The sequence below is a fragment of the Peromyscus maniculatus genome, chromosome 6, assembly GCF_049852395.1.
Source record: "Peromyscus maniculatus bairdii isolate BWxNUB_F1_BW_parent chromosome 6, HU_Pman_BW_mat_3.1, whole genome shotgun sequence".
Classification (NCBI taxonomy): domain Eukaryota; kingdom Metazoa; phylum Chordata; class Mammalia; order Rodentia; family Cricetidae; genus Peromyscus; species Peromyscus maniculatus.
This window is the reverse complement of record NC_134857.1, coordinates 126,771,312-126,794,268: the sequence shown is the minus strand read 5'-3', so window position 1 is coordinate 126,794,268 and position 22,957 is coordinate 126,771,312. Positions and strand designations below refer to the sequence as shown.

General features: G+C 41.5%; 1 protein-coding gene across 3 annotated transcripts in view; it reads right to left on the bottom strand.

Annotated features, from left to right (window-relative positions):
- The window catches only part of Ttll7 (tubulin tyrosine ligase like 7), a 131,131-nt gene that overhangs the window by 24,814 nt on the left and 83,360 nt on the right, over positions 1 to 22,957 (bottom strand). For all 3 annotated transcript variants that reach the window (XM_006984719.4, XM_076575173.1, XM_076575172.1), the window contains 4 exons: positions 17,044 to 17,245; positions 12,944 to 13,149; positions 12,003 to 12,137; positions 9,508 to 9,588 (listed from right to left, as the gene is read on the bottom strand). In XM_006984719.4, coding sequence (XP_006984781.1) covers positions 9,508 to 9,588; positions 12,003 to 12,137; positions 12,944 to 13,149; positions 17,044 to 17,245 — 624 coding nt within the window. The remainder of the gene's footprint in view (positions 1 to 9,507; positions 9,589 to 12,002; positions 12,138 to 12,943; positions 13,150 to 17,043; positions 17,246 to 22,957) is intronic.

Sequence of the window (22,957 nt, the reverse complement as noted above, 5' to 3'; positions counted from 1 at the left end):
TGCATGTCCACCTAGGGAATTCTGTATCTTAAAACAGCATCACTTGCTAGGGACAGCCTACTTTCCACTAACCCACTGCAGAGTCCCTCAGTGACCAGATTTTCCTCTACCAGCCACCTGACTAACTTCCCATCTAATTAATAACAGAGCCAATGCCCTGCCCAGTCATACATGTCCCCAAAGGCTTAGGACAAAGTCTACCACTTACCGACTGCTTATGAAGTGAAACCTATGCAGATGAGGTAGAAACCAGAGCTTAGATTTATTCTAGGCATGTCTGAATATATTAAGTCCTTAAATCTCAAAACAAAAACATAAGCACTGCTGGTCCATGGCCGCTTTCCACAACCCCTGAGGCTGGAGTTCGTGATCATATATATTAATATTTCTATAGAAAAAGATTAAAATATTGAAAGCAAGATATAGAGATAAATAATACGTTATTTCCTGTCAGATCATGGTCAGCAAGCGAGTTCAAATGAGTTAAGCTGTGCCATGCAATGATTAGGTAAACTTTTAAGTTGCTAAAACATTTTGGATCTTTTAAGTGACAAATCAGATCCAGAACAGAAAGCAACTTCTCTAAGATTACAGACCAGTCAGATCTCAGCCTCTCCCAACACTGCCATACAGTTTTGTCTTCTCAAAGGCCAACAGTAGAAGCCTGGGAGACAAACCCTGACTATCTCTTCTTAGATTCCAACCTATTCTAACAGTGATACTTGGGAAGATAGATGGAGTCACTGTACAGCCAAGGGCGTCAGACACCTCCTCCTTGTCCTTTGTGTCCTTTGGGTTTGGACTGGATTGCTTAAAGGTTTTAAGGACAAGGCAAGGACAGTTGCGTCTTTAGCAAACTACCCACAGGAAGGCAGAGAACATGCAGGCCAGAATTCAGACCCAGACTGGGGTGAAAGAAAACCTAATGCTTATTCAGTTAGTGATTTACTTTTAGATTCCTGGTACAATCTTGTTAGACAACATGAGATAGAAGTTGAAGAGGGTTTTTTGTTAGTTTATTGTGAGAAGTGGGACCTCCTATATGCCACAGTAGCCTTAAACTTGTTATAGAGCTGAGGATAACAGTGAACTTGTGATCCTGCTGCCTCCACTGCCCGAGTGCTGGGATTACAAGCACGTGATACCATGTCTAGCTGGGGATCGGACCCAGAGCTTTGTGCATGCGAGGCAAGTCTCTGCCCACTGTGTTATACCCCCAGCCCAGATGCTGAATAATTTGTGAAGTATAATAATAGATGACCAGCAAGGTATCCTTGTGCTTATCTGCGGGCCCAAGAAAAGCTAACCTATAGAATGTAAGTATCATTTCTTTATAAAATGACTTTTCCAAGCATCCCAATACAACATTAAGCTCTCTGTGTGAAAAGCAAATGGAAGATTTAGTGAATGGCAACATTAATAAAATGAAAAGATTTGTCTTTGTGTGAAATATAGCACATCTGAAGGCATAAAACACACCGACAAATACATATTTTGCAAGTACAGATGCTGAATGACAAACTGCCCCATATGGCTGAGCAGTTGTCCCTAAATTAAAATAATGGCAAGAGGTGAGGATGGGTTCGAAGCAACATTAAAATCACTGTGTGCTGCACTAATGATGCATGCAGCCGCTGCGGCTATAGGGTGAAGGCGTCTTTGCTGACACGAAACGAACCACGAAGAACAGCATCCCTGTCAGCCCAAATGAAGCAGAGATGGGAAACAGCAGCTCCGAAACACAGGCAGCGGCAGCAGCAGCTAAGGTAGGTGTGAAAACGAATCTGCTACCAAGAAGCGCTAATAAACAAGGAGCCATTAGAAATCCTAAAACAAACGCAAATGGGATATGACAACATGACTGATTTCTCTCCACTCCCATCTTCCTTTGTGCCTAGATATGGCAATGGAGAATGTGCTTTTCAGCAAATCGGGCATTCTTCACAGCCCATCAACACAGCAGCATACTCATGCTGCATATGTATTCCTTACAGAATGTCCGCGGCACAGCTCTGGGCAGAAAGCTAGGCTGCATAACTGCAGGTTTGCCACAACCTGATGTTAAGTAAGACTAACTCTTCCCATCTCCAGCCAGAGGACTCCCCGCCCACTGAGCTCCAGGAATTCTATTTATATTTTATACCCATTAAGGAAAATGTGAAGAAAGGCAAGTAACTTCATTTTCCAAGAAAATACATACATGTGCACACATGTACAAACACACACACACACACACACACACACACACACACACACACACGGGAAAGCGTGTGGGAGTCTCTGTGTCTGACAAGCGAAGTTCTGAATTTCACAGCACTCTAATGAACCATTAACAATGTCACTGTCCTGCAACTGAAAAAGTGAGATAAATATGTATTTCAACAGTGGCCTCACAAGGGAAGTACAAATACTTAGGATGTGCCAAACAGTATCTTCAGAATTCATGCAGAAATGAGAAAATGAGTGAATTTTCACAGCCCCAACAGCACCTAGCAGAGTTCACAGACAAAACTGGCAATCAATGAATGTTTGTCAAGTTAAATCAAATAACACATAACCTGGGTGACAGCCATGGCTGCAGGCAACTCCGAGAAACCTGGTTTAAAGAGTTGGGTCATCTGATGCTTTCCCATTCAGAACCATTCAGTAATAGTAGTCAGCTACTGCCTATGTGCTACCTAGGCTGCTCCCCGCCAAGAACTGAGCATGGCTGGGACACAGCCCTGCCCTCCTGCCCAGAGCCAACCCTCCACCATGCAGTTTTTGTCTACCCTCTCCATCAGCCCGGCCAAAACTTTCTTAAGATGATCTTAAGTCGGAGACCATTTCCATCTGATCTAGCCACTTTCGTTCACATGCGTCTGACCTGTGCTGCCGCCCAAGTCCTCTCCCGTTCCTCTCCCCCACCCGACCCCCGCCTCCTTCAGATCCCTCCACATTATCATCTTAGGTGTTCCCCATGGAAACCTCCTTCACTTCTAATTATCCCTGCTTAGCAACTGCCTCCCGGTGGAATAAAGTGGCAGAGCTCTCCAGTGATGATTGACTATTATCACAGCTGAAAGAATGATGCATCTGATTAATCCAATTCTAATATGTTAATTAAACCTTTGGTTTTCTAAATGGGTAACATTTTATAATATCTGACTGTACATTCCATAGCTGACTTACATTTCTGTATTTCTTCTTGTCTTGGATATATTTTCTAGCTTTATAAGGAAATAACACCAGATTAGACTCAGATCAATATGGTAAGTCAACAGGCCATAACATTCAATACAGAATTCCATACACAAAGTTCAAGTGCATACAGAGTTTCACTTTCTCACAAGAACTGTCCAGTGCCTAGAGCTACAAATCTCAGAGAAGGTCTAATAAGCCACTCAGGAGTAAGAATATGAGCATAGCAAACCCAAATTCATACTTTCCTAAGCCCAGGGTCTCTTTCCACCTCCTGACACTGACACTCATTCTCCATATAAAGCTTTCTTTTCAATGCACTTTGGCTTGTTATATTAGCTCTCTCCTTATCAAAAGGACATAGTTTAGTCAGTCATTTGTTACTCATTCCACTTCTGATGTCGTCGGAAATAAACTTGCAATAGAGACAAGATGGAGAAAAATTATTTATATACCGAATTTATAATATAGAGAAATCAGTCATGTTATGTGTCCTAATGATCCTTAACATGATAATTCAACACTTTTATTCCTGCCTGGGGTAACTTTTAGACATTTCAGGTAATTAATTTCCATACTCAGGATTAAGCAGAAAAAATGTTTAAAATTTTAATTAAAACAATAAATCTTTGTTTACAATGAAACTCAGTGCCTCCCTTGTTGGCTGCTGTGATAAAGTGTGTTCGTGGGTGTGTTCGTCCATGCTTCTTTTCACCGATATTGGGGGAAGAGCTATCAATCCGGCACAGTTACTTTTACAAGGATGTAAAGTTCTACACAATTTAGAACTTGGTGTAAAATGAAGACGTATGGGAGAGATCGCTGAAAGCAGTCCTGCAGTAGAAGAATGCCATCACGGAATGACAGCTGCTGAGAGCCCTTTCCCGCTGCTCTTCCCAGGTGGCCTCACCCCTCGCCAATCTGAGGAAGCTGAGTCTGTCAGAAGAAAGCCTCTCCAAGAACAGAATAGGTGAAGAAAGAAAAGAGGGTTGCTGTAACCATGACCACAGCAAGAAAAACTGCTGGAAAGGAGCGCACGTGTGGGATTCCAGTGCCTCTTGTCTGCTCAGAGCCTCTGTCAAGTAGTTCTCAACCACATCCAGGGGCCTCTTGGCAAGATCAATTTTTCTCTAATTAATATCAGCTCTTTTTATTCTTTGAGTGCCAAAATCCAAGACATGAATTCTTCAGCCCAGAATAGAATTGTCTATTAAATTAGCCATGTAGTAGAACGATTATAACTGTTGAGCTAGCACGAACTATGAGACATTATTAGCAGGCTTTTGCAGGGAATGGGTTTCTTATTATGTCTTAAAGCACACAGGAAATACAATACCTTCAGATGGTATTTGGCCAAAGGAAGAAGCGAAGTGGGAGCTCAAAAAGGGGGTAAAAGATGTATAAATTGAAAATGAAGATCCTGGACCTCACATTGGTTCTGTACAGACTTTTCATTCCCAAGAATAGCCTCCAAGCAACTCATAGCTGAAGAGCACACAAGTATTCTTACCGTAAATTGCCACGAGGGAGATGATGTCATGGCATACGCATGTGCTAGTAAATTCATAAGCAAGAGCTTATATTTACTTTAAAATTTCAAATCCCAGTAAGCACGACCCTTAAATATGTGGAATAATCCTTTCTACTCACAGACTGTATACTATCCAGGTACAGCGTATGCTCATCCTATATTTACCAGGCATTCTAGCATCACATACAAAACACGAAGCACCATTTCATGTGTTGCTGCTTTCACATAAATACCAAGTAACTAAGGAAGGAGGATATAGACAGATGCTAGCTTGCTGGCAAGAAAACTCAAAAACTGAGTCTAGAATTGAACTGCCTTAACAAACGTGGATCACAAATCTGCCAGTGACTCCCAGGGAGACTTACTCACTCAGAGACAGATTAGAGGGAACCATCTCTCCTTGACACACTAGGGCTAGAGAAGCAGGACAGGCAGTGATGCTCAAAACTGAGGATTACAAATGCTGCCGAGTGCCAGTCCACAGGTGGTTAGAGCCCAGAGGCATAGGCCTCCAAACTGAGGGCCTAGGCCCATGTACCCCCGGCCTCTAAAGCACTGAAGCAGTAAATCTCACGACCCACTCATCCCTCCCTAGGGCTGTGGCACTTTGCAGGACCGACCAGCACTAGCAGTTTTCCTGTCCTGCGCAGTCCCTCCAGGTAGAACCCAGGGACCTCAGGCAGGAGGCTGATAGGACCTTAGGCTTAAAGCGTTCTTTAAAATTCATAAATCTCTCACAGTGCATAGAAGACAAGCACAAATGCCCTGAAATGTCAAACAGGGAAAGACAATCTCTGGTTTTGGGGGATCAGATAGGTGACATGAAAAAGACATAAAGGGGTGTCCTGAAGAATGGTGTATTGGGGTAGCAGGAAGGTGCTGGGAGTCAGAAGTCTTTATCACCCCTTTTTTTTTCTAACTTCCAATTTTCTATTTTCTTTTCTTTCATTTGTTTGTTTGCTTGTGGTACCAGGGATTGAACCAGGACTTGGTGCACATGCCAGGCAAGTATCTCAGCTATGTTCCACGGCCCATTCTGTATTTATTTTGAGGTAGGTTCTTTACTAAATTACCCAGGTTAGCTTTGAACTCACTCCAAAGCTTAGATTGGACTTGAACTTGTGACTCTCCTGCCCCAGTAGCTGAGATTAAAGGCCTGGACTCAAAGTCCAGTTCCATCTCCTTTCCTTACTTCCTTAGGACATGGAGCCAACCCGCATCCTGATATTTAACCAACCTGCTTCCCACAGACATGTCCATCTCTCCCAGCCATCCCTTCACTTGTAAAAAGATCATTGTATCTTGAAAAATATAAAAAATACATAAAAGAAAAAGGAGAAATGACAGTGAATAGCATCACTTCCCTTCTCTTGGTTCAGTTAAGCTATCCTCTAGAAATGAGTTATAATTTGGCACAGAGTCCAAACAAAAGGGGATTTCTTGAAATGGGATCTCACTACGTAATCTTGGCTAGCCTGGAGCTTGCTGTGTACACAAGGCTGACCTTGCATGCATGGTTCAGCTGCCTTTTCCTCCTCAATGTTGGGAGGACAGGGCATGCCACTACATGGTTGCTTTAAAAAAAAAAAAAAGCTACTGCCAGATAGAGACAGACAGATAGACTGGTTAATTTTGGAATAATACACTCATTAGTAGATTAAAATGGTACAATGTGTATTACTTGTAACATATTTCTTCAATATAGGGTATCTTTTTAGGACAGTATCAAAAGGAAACTTCACTGGGTCCTCTCACAGCCCTTCTAAATTCATAAGTGAGAAGATAACAAATAATTTTCTTTTGTCTAAAACCATTTAGAAGACAACATCAGACACAGACCTTTCCCACCCCTGCAGAAAGCTCCTAGGAGCTGAACTCACAAACTATCGGCCTGGAATTATTATCTCGCTTGGCTGCTAATATTGGAGCTCACCATTCAGGATGCATGGGTGAAACTGAGACGAGAAATGAAGGCCACCCCAATCCAAAGGCTCCCTCTGTTCCAACACGAACATGGTCCAGTGGTTACGCTGAACCCATAATGTCTCCAGCTATTTCAGAAGGAGGACCAGACGGCAGAGGGCATCAGCCTCCCAGAGACCCTGCGCTGCATCTGCTTGCTGTGCCCATCCCCCATGACAAAGAATGTCTCTGTTCTTTTACTGTGTGTTCCACCAGTTTTAAGTCACAGGCTTGAATTCTATATTCTACTCATATATGATTCTAGAATAGTCTTCAATCAAATGCAACTAAACTCCATGGATGTACCAGGTCTTTTTTAACCATAAACTGTGGGCCACTCAAGCTGCTTCTGGCATTTGGCTTTTCTAAATATCACTGTTACAAATGTTGACATATGGAAACCTTTCCTATTATTCTGGATGAAACTCTACAGGACACAAGGCAAGAAATTATTTTGCGGAGTCACAAGGCTTAGACCACTGTACTGTCTTCGGAGGGCAAAGGCCCTCTTGGCCATGCTAGTCCCACTGGTACTGGTGTGTATTATCCATCTTACTAATTTTGGCCAATATGATAGCTTCCCTGTGCTATTGCTTCATCATTAGTGATGCCAAGGATCTATTTACATGCTAATTGGCTGTCTGAAGATCCATTAAATTGTCTTTACATAGCCTTTTTATGCACTTGGCCATGTTACTTTTGTAGACTGGTTTGTCTTTGGCTGATTGATTGGCAAGAATCATTGGTTTATCGCTGTTATCTCTCATTTTATGTGCACTAAATATCTATCTCTCTCAAACCACCCCTGCCCGCTCAACACCCTCACTCTTTAATTTGATTTAAGATGCCTTTTTCCATTTGTATGTTTTTCTTTGGTTTTGATTTTTTTTTCTTTTTGAGATATGGTTTCACATTATTACCCAGACTGGGCTGGGACTCCCAACAATCTCCCTGCGTTTCCCCACTCTATGACTTACAATCATCTTTCTGCATTTCCTTTGGTCCTGATGTTCTTCTATGTTATATATCAAACTGTAACCTACATGGAATTTATTTTGTGAATGATAAGAAATAAGCTCCTTTATTTTCTTGTAAAATAGCCAATTGTTTCAACATCATTGTATTAGTTACCTTTGGTTGCTGTGATAAAATACCTGCCCTCCACTCCTCTTGGCTGCTGTTACATGCCTTTGGCTCTCTCCGCAGATCTCACTTTTTCCATCACACTCTGAGACCTTCCTTTGTCTTCCCTCTGATTACAATCACTGCTCTTGGCCAGACCAAACCTCTCTGGCAGTCCTTCTCCCAGGCCACTGTCATCAGTTCATCAACACACAACTGCAAAGAGTCTTCATCTTTAAGGCAGAAGCACAGCCCTCTCTAGTCCGAAACTCTCTGCTCACTGCCTCCATTTCCTCTTGACCTTTCCCCTCTCAGAAAACCGTCTGCACCAGCTACAGCTCATCTTCCCTCTTCAAGATTCAATAATTAGAAAAAAAATAATTAAATAATTAAGGTTTTGCTCCCCACCACTCCTCGAAATTTGTGGTCACCACTAACCCCCATGTTTGCCCGAAATGACAGACAGCTTGATGGTAAACCCCTAGCAGCGTTTTCCAACATGGCCTATAGCCTATTAGTCTGTTGTTAGGAGACTTCCCTTGGCCTCAGGGACACTCAGCTCTTACTGTTTTTCACGCTGCTACACTGGGGTCAGTTCAGTCCCGGAAGACTGCTGCCTTTTCTAACAAACTCTCTATGTGGTCCCATCCAGCCCCATTCCTTTAAACACCTTACAGACTCTTAATTTTTCTTATCTCCATGCTCAACCTCAGCTCTGCTCTCAAACTCATACGTACATCACTTATAACACATATACAATCGCTTAGATATCTAATCAGCACATCGACATAACATATCCAAGATCAAAACACAGCCAAACAAGGGGCTGGAGAGGTGGCTCAGTGGTTCCGAGCACTTGTTCTTGCAGAGGACCCAGGATCGGTTCCTAGCACCCACATGGAGGTTCACAGGTGACTGTAACTTCAGTTTCAGGGACTAAGACCAAGCTTCTGACCTCTCTGGGGCCCTGGATGTGTGTGGTGCACAAATATAGACTCAAGCACACACAAAATAAAATTAAATACTTTCAGACCCACACAACAAGCGACAGAACCCACCATTCTATCACCACTGCGGCCGACTACTCTCTCGCTCTTGCCTCGGGTACCCTGGAAGCCTTCTGACATTTTCTACTCTGATCATGCCACATTCTCCCTGCCTCTATTTTACTCCCCTCAAGCAGTTCTCAGTCCTTTAAAACTACTAATCAGACGGCAAATGTTTCCTCGAGCTTTTCCAGTGGCTCCCCACATGCAAAACTGAACCCTGCCTGGTCCATCTGTCTCTCAGCTCTGCCTCACCATCCAAACTCACCCCTGACCACTGCTGCAGCACTTTTCCAACAAAAGTGAATTGACTTTACAAGGTAATTAAACTATCATCTGTATAAGTTGATAAGAAAATTGCCTCTGTGGTAATTACACTATCATATGTATAAGTTAATAAGAAAATATGCACATCAGACTGATTTCCACTCCGTGATCTTTGTTTCTGCTCCCCTCTCTGTTGGCGCACTGATGCACAGACTTCTGCACAGCTAAACTGTTGTCCTCAATTTGCTTTTTATCCCCATGATCTAAATCCTTGTCCAACACAGCATTGTTGAAGACACAAGCAAATACATGTTCCCACATGACATTGTGGTGCATGTGACTAAGCATTTTAGCTTCAGGGACACACGAAGGGCGAAGCGATCTTTGGGGGCCACTCACTTTGCGTTGTTTTGTGGAGTCCAGTTTTATGAGCCAATATGAAGCCACTTTTGTTTTATAATGCTTCCAGTTATCCATGATCTGTGGAGGAAGAGAGGTTAACAAATGTAATCCAGAATGCTCACCAAAAGCAGTAGATTGATGTGTTAGTGAAGATTCTATTAATTTGTGCAGTGAAAGCACCCGGAGACTACTTATAATAAAAACTCCACCATTCATAAAAAAGATACCTGCAAAGACTTAAGCAAGCCAGGGGTTCTAAATTCAAAGCTGTTTCTCCCTCTTCACTAAGAATAATATCACTCAATGAATAAAAGTCAGAAATCTGTAGACACACACATTTTAAGTAGAAATCCAACCCATAGATTTTTTTTCATCTTGCCATGTTACCCACATAGTAATAGAATATTAAAGAATACATTAAAAGTCAGCCTACAGTCAGTTAGGATTCTACTAACCATTTCTTTGAATTACCTGTATATCTATATAACTTCTCCATATATATTCTAGTAATATATATTGCAGCAAACATTCAAGTCTGGAAAACAGTAGACATACAGCAAAGAATCTAGTACCTGTACTAATTATTAATTATGTTTCATTAATTGTATAAGCCTAACAATCTTCTTTATAGGAGAATCACATTAGTCACAAATATTACGTCTACTCTCTCATTTTCTAATTAAAAAAAAAATAAACCTTAACGGGGCTGCAGTGACAGCCCAGTGGTTAGAGCACTTGCTCTTCTTGAGGAGGACCTGGGTTTAATTCTCAGCACCCATTTGGTAGCACATAATTGTAACTCCTGTTCTAGGGCATCTGGTGCCTCCTTTGACCACTGGGAAGTGGGCATGCAGGTGGTGCACATAGATACATGGAAGCAAAATACTCATACAAATAAAATGAATGAATTTTAAAAGAAAATAGATCACAAAAACAGACAGAAAACAATGTATCTGGGCAAAGTTACTGCCTTTTCTTAGAAATAAACACTATCAAGATATGTCAAAGCTTATCCAGCTGGAGATGCAGTGCGGCGGGCAAATGCCTGATGCTACGCGTGATCACTGGAATTCAGTCCCTGGGGCATGCGTGATGGTAGGAGACAACTGACTCTCTCAGAGTTGTCTTCTGGCCTCCACATGTACACCATGGCATGCGTCCACTCACACACATGCACACAAGAACAAGAAGTAAGTGTAATTTAAACCTGTAGAACATATCTAGCACAACGCCTTATACTCAACCTCAAGTTTCTTTTGCTGTAACTAGGAGTAGCTCTCCCACGAACAACATACTGCTCCCACTTTTTGAAAAACCATTATCACCAAAATGCAAAACATTTGGATACTTCCGCTATATTTATCTAATAACAAAATTACGATGCCCTTATGGATTTTTTCAGCAAGAAAACCTTTTCTTGTTTTGCTGTTGTTTCTATATACACTTGCTTCACAAAGCCATGCAAACTGCAAAGGACCCAGTGCAAGCTGCGGTTTTTATTCTTCATATGACCACTAGATGGTGCCATGTCTTCTGGGGAAGAAGAAAAAAAAAGATCACACCCTACTCCAAACAGCGTTCTCTGGCTGATGAATGATCTAAGAATGGCCGTTTAGAACGTATGTTGGATGGACAAGAGAAACCTTGAGTGAAAAACTGTTCTTCCACCAAAACCGTTTCAGTACCCTCGGATTTCTTTCTAAGCTAGGAGCTGAGGCTCTAAACCCCTGCCGTTTCCAAAGTCTCCACTGGGTGGCGGAAGTGAAAATAACTCAGCCAGACTGTTTCAATGCTTGGTATTTCTGGCACCACCTACCAGGGTGCGACTATCATCATCATATTTCTTCTCACCTTAGACTTCTGCAACTTAGCAAGCTTTTATATAGAAAAGTTTATCCTTATATTTGATCATGAAGAACAGTTATTATTTGATGTTAATTATTCTCACTTGACAGCCTTACTATACGACAAAATGTTCCCAATAACTAAAATGAATTCTTCTATTTTATAAAGTTTCTGGGGACTAAAAGGAACATCGGTTACATTTCCTATGTAGTTAAGTACAATTCGATCAGATAATACATTTTTGTGTAGATGTATGGGAGTCATGTGTCCAGTGCACATGTATGCTGAAGTGTGTCCATGCTTGGCATGCACATGCACACCCGTGGGTGGCAGAGGCCAGTCTCAGATGCCTTTCCTCAAGTAGCAGCTATCTTGAGTTTGTGACATCCAATCTCTCACTGGGACCTGGAGCTCACCAGGTACCCTGGGGTAGCTGCCATGAAATCCCAGGAATCCCCCTGTCTCTGCCTTCTGCTTCCCAGGGCTGAGATTACAGGTGTTTGCCACCATGCCAGGTTCTTATGTACATGCTGGGGATCCAGCTCAAGACCTCATCCCAGCAAGCACTTTAACAGCAGATACCATCTCCCCAGCCCCAGGAAATACATTTTCATGCTCTTTGGAATGTATAGGCATCGGATACTCACATCTTCTATCAGAAGCTCTGACTCTGCGTCTGACTTCCCTGGAAAGCGGATCCTCATGTCTTTGAGAACAAACAAGGTCTGACTTGTGAGGTCATCTTCCTGTTCTTTTGTTTTCAATTGCCGCAAAGACTCATTCTTAAATTTGAAAGAATACAGATATGTGGAGGGGGTCTTACTTCATTGTGCCAGTATAATTTAAAAGATATTTCTAAGTAAAAATTATGCACTTTTAATTTTTTAAATTGGACATTTGCAAATTTTTAGCATTAAATTGGTTATTATTTGCAAAGGTATTTTTTATATTTTCTCCTCATATTTTATCTTGCTCAAGATATAAATACTAAATATGAGTATTTTAAAAAGGCTTGGTTTTACAGTGTTTTAATGTCATCTATAGACAAGCACATTTATTGTATGGAAAATATATCTTAAGAATCTAGATGAATAGTTTAAATACTGATAAATTCTACTTATAGAGCCTAGGTACAGTGATGTTTAGAATGCTTTCTGGTGTACTAAATTAACATCGCATCCCCTTTTCAGCATAAACTGTAGAAACTTACAATTGAGAAAGTCTGTGGCTTTATTATATTTTCCTGGAGCTAGACCAGAGATTTATTTAAACTCTCTGTTTCATTAACACTGATGTTCCCAATGGTAAAAACAATATTACTCTCCTGCATCAGGAAATGGAAAATAAAGCAATGCTTCTTCCTATCTGTCCTTGAGGTCTGTGACATGGTGAAGCTTGCCTTTTAGGGGTCCACACTAAACTGGGGTCTAGGATATGTGAACAATGCAGTTTCCAAAGGTCATGAGTTGAAATGTTGAAGGGGTCAGGGATTCCACTCGTCATCCCCTCAGCTGATCCCTTTGTCACCTACATTCTGAATATGGTGTTTTCTGCAACCTTGAAAGGGCGCAACCAATCGATAGCTTACCACCACGGAGTTGGTAGAGCTGGCATCGTTACTGTTAGGCAGGTGTCTCATGTAGGGGGAAGCACGGTTTAAGGAATGTGACCGAGATGCTGACGTTGGTCGCGCTAATGGTATCACTTGTTGAGAAGAAAAGGGGCGCGCGTCCCCACTGGAAGGTAAGTGAGCAGAGATGGACCGAGGGCAGCTGACCGAACGCCTCATGGAATCTATCGATGATGGAGAAGTGGTGCTGTTAGTACACTTTTCTCCCTATTAGGTCTCCACAGACTAATGATTAGACCAGGTGGTGGCTGGATAACAAATGTCAAAGCCTAGACACCATCACAAGAAGAGAAGTTTGGAATTAATTCTTCAGTTTGAACAGCGCACTTGGTACAAAACAGTTCTGGTATATGAAGAACAGTTGTGCTGGGAAATACTGCAAACAGGACTTCAATTCTAAGTTCTTAAAGTGAGACATTAGAGAAACAAGGAAGGGGACACACACTCATGCGGTACTTGTGAGCCTGGCATCCTGCAAGATCCTCTGTACAAGACGTGTGTGTGTGTGTGTGTGTGTGTGTGTGTGTGTGTGTGTGTGTGTGCAAGGTCCTGCGCCTTCATGTCATGCTTTACAGAAACTTCTGCAGGTGTGTGTGTGTGTGTGTGTGTGTGTGTGTGTGTGTGTTCATGTATGTGAACGCTGGAACACACATGCCATGGCACACATAGGTAGTTCGGAGGAAAACTTCAGTTGTCGGTCCTCGCCTTCAGCTTTGTTTGAAACAAGGTCTCCTCATCACTCATCATTCACAGCTGTAGGTGCAAGACTAGCTGTCACTACCCCCCATGCAGAGGACAGGTATTCTTCTGGCTTCATCTTGCCAGAGAAGCTCGGGATTATTGGGATTACAGACAAGCTACCGCACCCGGCATTATCTGGGTTCTGGGAACTTGAACTCTGGTCCTCACGCATGCACAGCAACCAGTTCACCCACTGAGCCATCTGTCCAGCCAGGAGTAGGGATTTTTTGTTTTCTAGAACAGCAGAAAAAGAACCTTCCCAAAGGCCCACAGCCAAGGTCAGCCACCACCTCACGTCCTCACGATTGAATGCCAAAAGTCTCCGCTTCTCTATAATGCCGAAATCATCTACTAACCTTGGGTGAACTTGGCTATTAGAGTCTCTGTGTAGGTTGGAGATTTTACATTTTACATCAAGGATCACAGGACAGAAGGAAAGGAAAACAGAGAACGATCAGGGTAAACAGATACATTATAGAATCCAAGGCCTCTGACCAAAGTCACAAAACAGCAGAATAATACGAAGAGTATTCTAGAGTAATTTAAATATAATTGGCTAATAAAAGAGCTTCAGCAAACTGATGGTCTGTTCTCTCTCTCTCTCTCTCTCTCTCTCTCTCTCTCTCTCTCTCACACACACACACACACACACACACACACACTCTCTCACACACACACACTCTCTCTCTCTCTCTCTCTCTCACACACACACACACACACACACACACACACACACAAGAATTTCAACAACGAAAGATTTAAGTGAAGAAAAAATGAAGTCAAGGAACAGGACTGCCATCGGAATAAATCTCTGAGGAAACCATCAAATATCTGCCTTGGTGCATTCTGGGAACACGGATGAAAGAGAAGCAAGTGGCTTTGGGAAGCTGTGGCTCCTGACCTGGAAAAAGACAATTGCTCAACACCATCAGCATTTTTATCTTTTCTTCGGCTCATTTGTCCTGCAGATCCTCTATCCTGGACTTGTTCTCTGCTTGGAGAATATATCAATCTTCATTAATCAAACAATTTAATAAAACTCACATGAAGCCAGGCTGCATACCCAAATATCTCTCTTCATCGGCTGTTGAAAAGAATTCAAAGCTTCATAAAGGTGATGGATATAAATGGTAGGTTTAGGAGCACACTTCTAAAACATACTGTGAGTATGTGGTAACTGTAGTACTGAGAGCATAAAAATACACACTCATTCAAGCTTTATAAGATGCTGTTGAAAAACAAGACAAAAACTTCTGTTTGTTGCAAATATTAACTTCCTTCTGTACCTGTGGCATACAGCATTTTTTAACAGCACACTATATTGGAACATAAAACTTGTCAATATGCCTTTAAAAAATATCTGTTACAAAGATCACATATTTAATATACAACAATAATACAAATGTCATGTCTACAAAAAAAAAATAATTCTAAACCATTTGTTTTGAGCTACGCTGTAGGTCTACCGTCTTTCCAAGCCTAAGGCAAGAACTGAATAAGTAAAACCTGCTCATGGGTCAGAAGGAAAACATCATCTCAAATCAGCTCAGATTCTCACTTTTCACCTACATATCTGGAAATTCAGACACAGACAAGAAAACTAAAGTGGTTTGATATACCGGTGGTAGATTAGGAAACACAGTTGTGACTTCCATCTATAAATTATGTAAGAAAAAGTCTTTTGTATTATTTCTGAGACTATAACAATACCCTAAATCCATTGTCTATACAAGAAAGTGTTACTCATGATCTGGATTTTGTCCTTGGTCATCAATTTATGGAGGATTTGTGGCTATGGGGCTCCTAGTGTAAGATTAAAGAGAGAATACGAAACAAAGTGAAGCCCTTGTTATAATCCCTGCCTAAACATATAATAAGAAAATAAATACTTAATTGAATTAGACTGACTTAACATAAAAATTCCCACATCAAAATGTGTGTTAATTCTATATCCTACTTTATTATACTACTATCTGATCTCGGTTCTTTAGCCTATTGGTCCCAGAGCATAGAACAATCTCAGAGCTGTAAAACTCTATGGATATTTTCTCTCCCTGACCCATAAACCTCATCAGTTCATGCTATTAAGTAATAGTCACATTAGCTAGCATGCAAGAGATCTAAAACCCAGCAAAATTTGGACATAAAAATGTCAGCTTCCAGAATAAAAAACAGAGTTATATTTATCCAGAGACACACTTACAGAACCCTTAAGGAAAAGAAGCGAAGGCGTATAATAGCTAGCAATTGCTGGTACTTAGAAATATCAATCAATAAGATGGAACACAGTACATTGTTTCCCCTCCAAACACACAAACCTTCCATGACAAGAGCAGTGGGGGCATGTAGCTTTATGGAATGTTTAGGAAAAAAAACAAAGTGTTGTTTCTCTGCATTCTTCATTTATTAGTTCTTCATTCCTTGGGCACTTTACTACAAGCCTCCAAGGCCAGTTTTAAAACACATTATCAGGACCCAAATACATGAAACATTGCTGGAGACCAGACCTGCAAAGGCTCCCGCTGCGTCTACTGCAGTGTGAGCTGGCTGCTGTGGCACGACCTCGGGACACTGTGTGCTGTGCAGATGGCTGAGGGACATGGGTGTGAGGACAGTCCTAGTTCAGAGGCAGCAGCAAGGAGGTGTTTTTCAAGGAAGTGGGGGAAACGGAGATATTAGGTTCCATATTTGAGGGTGAGCAGCACATCAGAGGCCAGATCACGGACATTTGAGATTGAAGGAAGGAAAGGAAGAAAAAGAGAGCGTTTATGAAGATAATTAGAGGGAGAGAGACAGAAGAGGTTGCTTTCCTGAATACCTGTGATGTGCCCAAAGTCCTGATTAACTGCTTACCCGGGATGAAATTGAGGAGCAAACTTTCAACTACTTCACAGTTCTGTGACTCACAGACACATCAAGTCAAAAGCATAGAGAGACAGGCACATGTTTAAAATTAGGAGTCAGTGCCAAACAAAGTAGGTGACAGGTAGAAACTGAAGCAGAGATGATGTGGACCTCAAGGAGAACACATTCTGCCTAAAAGCTTTGTTGAACATCTATAAAACCCAGGCCACAACTTAGCATACAAACTATGGAAGATAGAAGAAAGGATCCTCAATTTAATCCATTTCCTACTTACAGAAATTGAGAAGGGTTCAGGGACCGACCGGGCTCTGGCCAGGGAAAGGCAGGGGATAGAATACAGGTCCCCTCATACATGACAACACTTATTTTGGCCCAAGGACTTTTTATTGAGTTCGAGAGTTTCAATTCTTTCTATAGCTCTTCGTGTACCAACATAGGAGAGATTCACTTACTGGATTGTTGAATTAGTTTGCAGTGACTGGTGTGTTTAAGGTTATACGGGGCTTGTTCTCGTCTCTTCTGACACAGTTCTTTTTCATTCTCATCCAATTCGGAATTGCTGCTGCTGCTGCTGCTGTCATAGCTGCTCTCGCTGCTGTTGTAATACTTCTGCTTCTTCATTACCTCCACATACTCAGGCATGCAGCACAGGGGCTGAAACAGAGTGACAGACCCTTTGGTTAGAGTCCCCCCATGCCTGCTGCTTACTGGTGACTACAGAAGTCCCTCTCTACTGCTTGGTACTTTTTAGCCAGTAGAGCACACACTAGCTGGGAGGCTGCCTTGAATCCTCCTCCTCCAATCATATAGCTAAGTCTTGATGAGGACAATGCTTTCTCTCTATGACTGCAATAAAAAAAAATAGTTTCTGTAAACAAAGAACAACAAAGTGAGGGCAAATATTTGACCTAATAAATATAAATATAAACATAACCAGCTTTTATTCATTCTACCCAGAGAGATTAGGCATCAAGAATCACCCAATAAAAAGTGAGTGGAGGTGGTGATAGAGGAGGAGAGGCAGGAAGGACAAAGAGACTAGGAAAGCAAAAACAAGAGAATCCATTAGAAGTAAGATCATGCACTCAAGCCATGTGGTGGTGATGCACACCTTTAATCCCAGCACTCAGGAGGCAGAGGCAGGCGGATCTCTGTGAGTTAGAGGACAACCTGGTCTACAAGGACAGTTCCAGGACAGTCAGGATGGTTATGCAGAGAAATTCTGTCTCAAAAAACAAAAACAAAAACAAAACAAAAATAAATAAATAAATGAAAAGGTAGTTATGGGATCATGCACTCAAACAGAGGTCAAGAATCTATGCACTCAGATAATGTTCAGGAAGTAAGGCATTGCTCACATGACTAGTTCACAGTTGTTATTTATTCATTCATTTATTTATTTTACTTGGAATTGAACCCAAGGCCAGTCTCATCAAAATCTTTAATATATTTGGAAAAATAAACATTTTACTAAATTTGTTGTGGATGACTTGTGATCCATGGAGGATCTCTAACTTTGACACAGTCTGGCCACAGTGGACTCACACTGCTTTTCATCATCAATGTAATATCCTACAACATGATATGAAAATCAGTATGGTCTGAAACTTTTTGGAAAAAGAGTGACTCTGTACAGGTCTGATTATCATGTTATTATGCCCTACAGTTTCTAATAGAATCAACCTACTTCCACTCCTCATGATAGATAAAGACACCAGGTGAAGGGACGGGGAGACAGATGAGATGGCCTCACTTCAGAAAGAATGTGCAAAGCGAACAGCAAGACAGTTCTGTGACTCAGTTATTTCAAGTGCTTGTTACACGCACCATACACCTCCTGTTCCTGCTGAGACAGGCTGCTGCAGTTGTATACTAGTGGCTTTGATGTTATCGTATATCATAATGAATTCCTTGGATGCCATGGGAGTTTATGGAAAGAAACTATGTCCCTCCAGTGTGACAGTGTAGGACGAGAGAAAGGAGAAACATTCCAAGAAGCGTATGGAATACAAAGCAAGCCAAAGCATGATGATGGTAAAGTTACAACTTGTGGGGGAAAAAAAAAACTGAAATACAGCTGAAGTGGGAAAGGAACTGAATACACTAGGTACCAACTTGTCTTTAAACATATGCTCTCCTTTTGATGGTCTAATATTTACAGAGTACTAAAAATGTTCAAACAGAAATGCATAAAAACATTTGCCAGTAACACGGTCATCAAACACACTGACAACCTTGGCAAACATGAACTCTAGAGAAAAGATGTCTCTTCAGAAGTTTAGCATACCCCGAAGGAACAGTGGCATGAACAGGCTTGCTGCACACAGACTTAAGCTTTCCCAAAGACACTGACTACATGATTGTTTAACCCTATAAAGAAATCACAGCGGAAGTGGACAGCTGAACCTTTGTGTCCCACACACATTTAGGACTTTTTGACCAACATACTGTTCAAGCCATAAGTAAATAGGAGTCACAGCAATATAAACCCCCTGTAGCATTCTATGAGATGGGATTTTAAAAGTGCCATGATATATCATGACACAAATCATGCTACTTAATTTTATTTATAGTTTTACTATGAAACAGGGCAGATATAAAAATACATAAATATGGTGATATTTTATTTGTACTGAAATGTTATTTTAATTTTATGTTAATAAATAAAGTTGCCCTGGGGTCAGAGCTATTAGAGCCATAGCAAGAGCGTGGTGGTTAGAAGAGCTAGGTAGATTTCTGTGTGTTCAGGGATACAGCCAGTATTGGAGACATACGCCTTTAAGACCTGGAGGGCGGTACTTACAGGCAGTGATGAGGCAGTCATGTGGTTGGGTTTACAACCAATGAGAAGGCAGAACAGAAAGACTATTTAAACACAGACAAACAAGAAGTAGCTCTCTCTCGGGGAAGCTAGGAGCACTGCAGGAGGTAAGATTTTATCTCTGAGCTCTGACCTCTCGGCTTTCTCTTTTACATTGGCTCTGTGTTTCTTATTTTAATAAGACGATTGGTTACATCTACACATAAATGTATAGCTAAAACAAACACGTGTTCCAGCTTAAGAACCTTTCTAATGCTTTATGTAGCACGTATTTTGTGGCTAATTAACATTCCTTAAATTTTCAAATAAGTGAGATGCTACTATTCATCCTAGTATAAAGTTGATTTAACAAAGGATCTTTCAAATTATTCTTTAACTAATGAAGACCTTGGTGACAGATGTTCCCCATGAAGCACTGTCCTTCTGAAGTTGAAGTTTTCTTTAGAAGTTTGGGTCACTTTAAACACCTTGATAAAACTTAAATAAAAACTATAGATACACTTCTACATCAATTATGCTGTTCTCATCTACTTAGAAATGCTGCTGACTTTAACAATTAATTAGGGAATTATCCAATCCACTTCATTTCAGAAAATACACTGTTAACATCTTCTGTTTAACTCTGATAACAGAAGTTGGAAAATACACAACTTGAGTTCTTCCCTGGGACCCATCACACTTTCTGGGTGGCAAGTCTATGTAAGTAAAATGAAGGAAAATATAGAATGCCTCAGGGCCTTTGCACATGCCTTTCCACCATGGAGTTGTGTCCCCAGGTAGTCTCAAGTTGGTTTTGGCAAACTGTAATGATTGTTATGCAAAGCTTAGGAACTCCAGTGGTACAGCTTGTTGGTGCATGGTATTTATAAAGTATTCAGAGCTTAAAAACTCCACAAATGTTTCCTCAAATGGAGCCATGATTCATAACGGCACTCACATTTCCAGATAATCTAAATATATTTGTTTCACAGGAATTTTCAGCTTTCAGAGTAATGTCTGACATCCTAGGTCTCCACACATGTACCCCTTGCCAGGCTCACCTTACATTGTTTTCATTTGCTCTTCTTAAAGCCACAAACTTTCACACTTCCACCACACATGACACAGTATCACAACTACAAGGCTTTGCCTTGAGTGTCCTTCTTAACCCAAATAGGCAGGGCTCATTTTGTAAATCCAGTTCAAATGGAAATGACTCCAGAAAGCTGTCTTTTATCAACCCTTTTAATTTACAATCTATTTCAATACTCACCACACACACTTTGCTTTGACAAATATCTATCTACTCTCCAACTAGCTAATGAGAACCTTTTGAACACATTCAACAATTTTGACCAATAGAATTTGGGAACATGTGATGTGTTAGACACTCTCAGGTGCTAAAGATAAGATGAAAATCCACTTCCCACGTTCAAGGTACTCACAATCTCACACAAATAATGACTGATCACAAATGCTCTGAAATAGCATTACTTATGGGAAGGAGGTGGAGGAGAGGCTATGAAAATTAAGTCAACTTGGTAGTGCCAGAGCAAGTTCACACAGAGTAGCCATGGTATAGCCTGGTTAGGAGGCAGTCCCAATCAATCTAGCAACACATCAATGAGGGCTCTTTTCTTATTTGTTTTAGTAAATGGGTATTAAAGCATAAGAGCCTAACAAATATAAGTGTCTATAAATGTAGAGACAGCTGGCCAATGATGAAATATAAATATAAAGGGACACACTGTGATGATATTGTGTTCCCCAAAATATTGTGCACCCTAATAAAGTTATCTGGGGTTAGAGAACAGAACAGCTACTAGATACAGAGCCGAAACTGACCTACTCTGGTGATGGGATGGCCAAAAACCCTAATAGTTGTGCCAGAAACCCCATCCAATGACTGAGGGATCTGGATGCAGAGATCCACGGCCCCGGGTGGAGCTCTGGGAGTCTAATTAGTGAGAAAGAGGAGGGTTTATATGAGCGAGAATTGTTAAAACCAAGGTTGGATAAAGCACAGGGACAAATAGCCAAACGAATGGAAACACGTGAACTATGAACCAAAGGCTGAGGGGCCCCCAACTGGATCAGGCCCTTGAATAGGTGAGACAGTTGACTGGCTTGATCTGTTTGGGAGGCATCTAGGCAGTGGTACCAGGTCCTGTGCTCATTGCATGAGTTGGCTGTCAGAAACCTGGGGCTTGTGCAGGGATGCTTGGCTCGGTCTGGGAGGAGGGGACTGGACCTGCCTGGACTGAGTCTACCAGGTTGATCTAGGTCCTCGGGGGAGGCTTTGCCCTGGAGGAGGTGGGAATGGGGGGTGGGCTAGGGGAAGGAGAGGGGGGTGGGAGGGGGGAGAATGAGGGAATCCATGGCTGATATGTAGAACTGAATGGTATTGTAAAATAAAATAAAAGGGAAAAAAAAGAATTCAAAAAAGAAAGAAAGGAAGGAAGGAAGGAAGGAAGGAAGGAAGGAAGGAAGGAAGGAAGGAAGGAAGGAAGGAAGGAAGGAAGGAAGGAAGGAAGAAAATGGTGGCACTCACACCTTTAATCCTAGCCTTCTGGAGGCATGGATCTCTGTGAGTTCAAGGCCACACTGGAAATAGCTAGGCATGGTGACTCACGCCTTTAATCCCAGGAAGTGGTGTCAGAAAGCAGAAAGGTATCTAAGGTGTGAAGACCAGAAACTAGAAGCTTTTGGCCAGGTTAAGCTTTTAGGCTTTCGAGAAGCAGTTCAGCTGAGATCCATTTGGATGAGGGCTCAAAGGCTTCCAGCCTGAGGAAACAGGATCAGCTGAAGAACTGACGAGGTGAGGTAGTTGTGGCTTGTTCTGCTTCTCTGATCTTTCAGCGTTGACCCCAGTACCTGGCTCTACATTTGTTTTTATTAATAAGAACTTTTAAGATTCCTGTTACAACGCACTGACAAGTGTGTCTACGATTTCTCAAATTCAACTTCTTGCTTCCCTGCTACTGAGAAATTTGTCATATATTAAACTGCAGAAACAACACCACCACAAAACAGATGTTAAGTAAAGCAAACATCTGCCTCTCTTTGCCTACACAACAGCTTTTCCCATTCCTAAGTGCTGGATCTATGGACACACTGTGAATGTCACTGTGGCAGCAAAAGAAGAGCTCCCCAAGCTGGTATCAGAGGTTCCTGACACCAATGCTTATTTACACAGCATTCCCAATGGCTATGCTATGGAGCTGGCCTAAATGTCAACAGCAGAGGACGGACAAGGAAAATAGGGTTCACTTCCACAATGAAGCTTTTCAGCCATTAAGAAGCCAAATTCATGTCATTTATAGATAAACAGATGCAACTGGAGATAGCCATATGAAGGGAATTAAGACAATCACAGATAAATATATATTTTCTATATATATTATAAATATATAATTTCTCAATTGTGGCTCCTGGATTTTATATAGATACATAAAACCATGTACACATATTTAATATGAGTGAAAATAAAAGGGTTTAGGAAGACAAGGGAAACTAATGGAATGAGAGAGGGCTAGAAAAGGGAGAGCAGAAGAATCACACTAAAC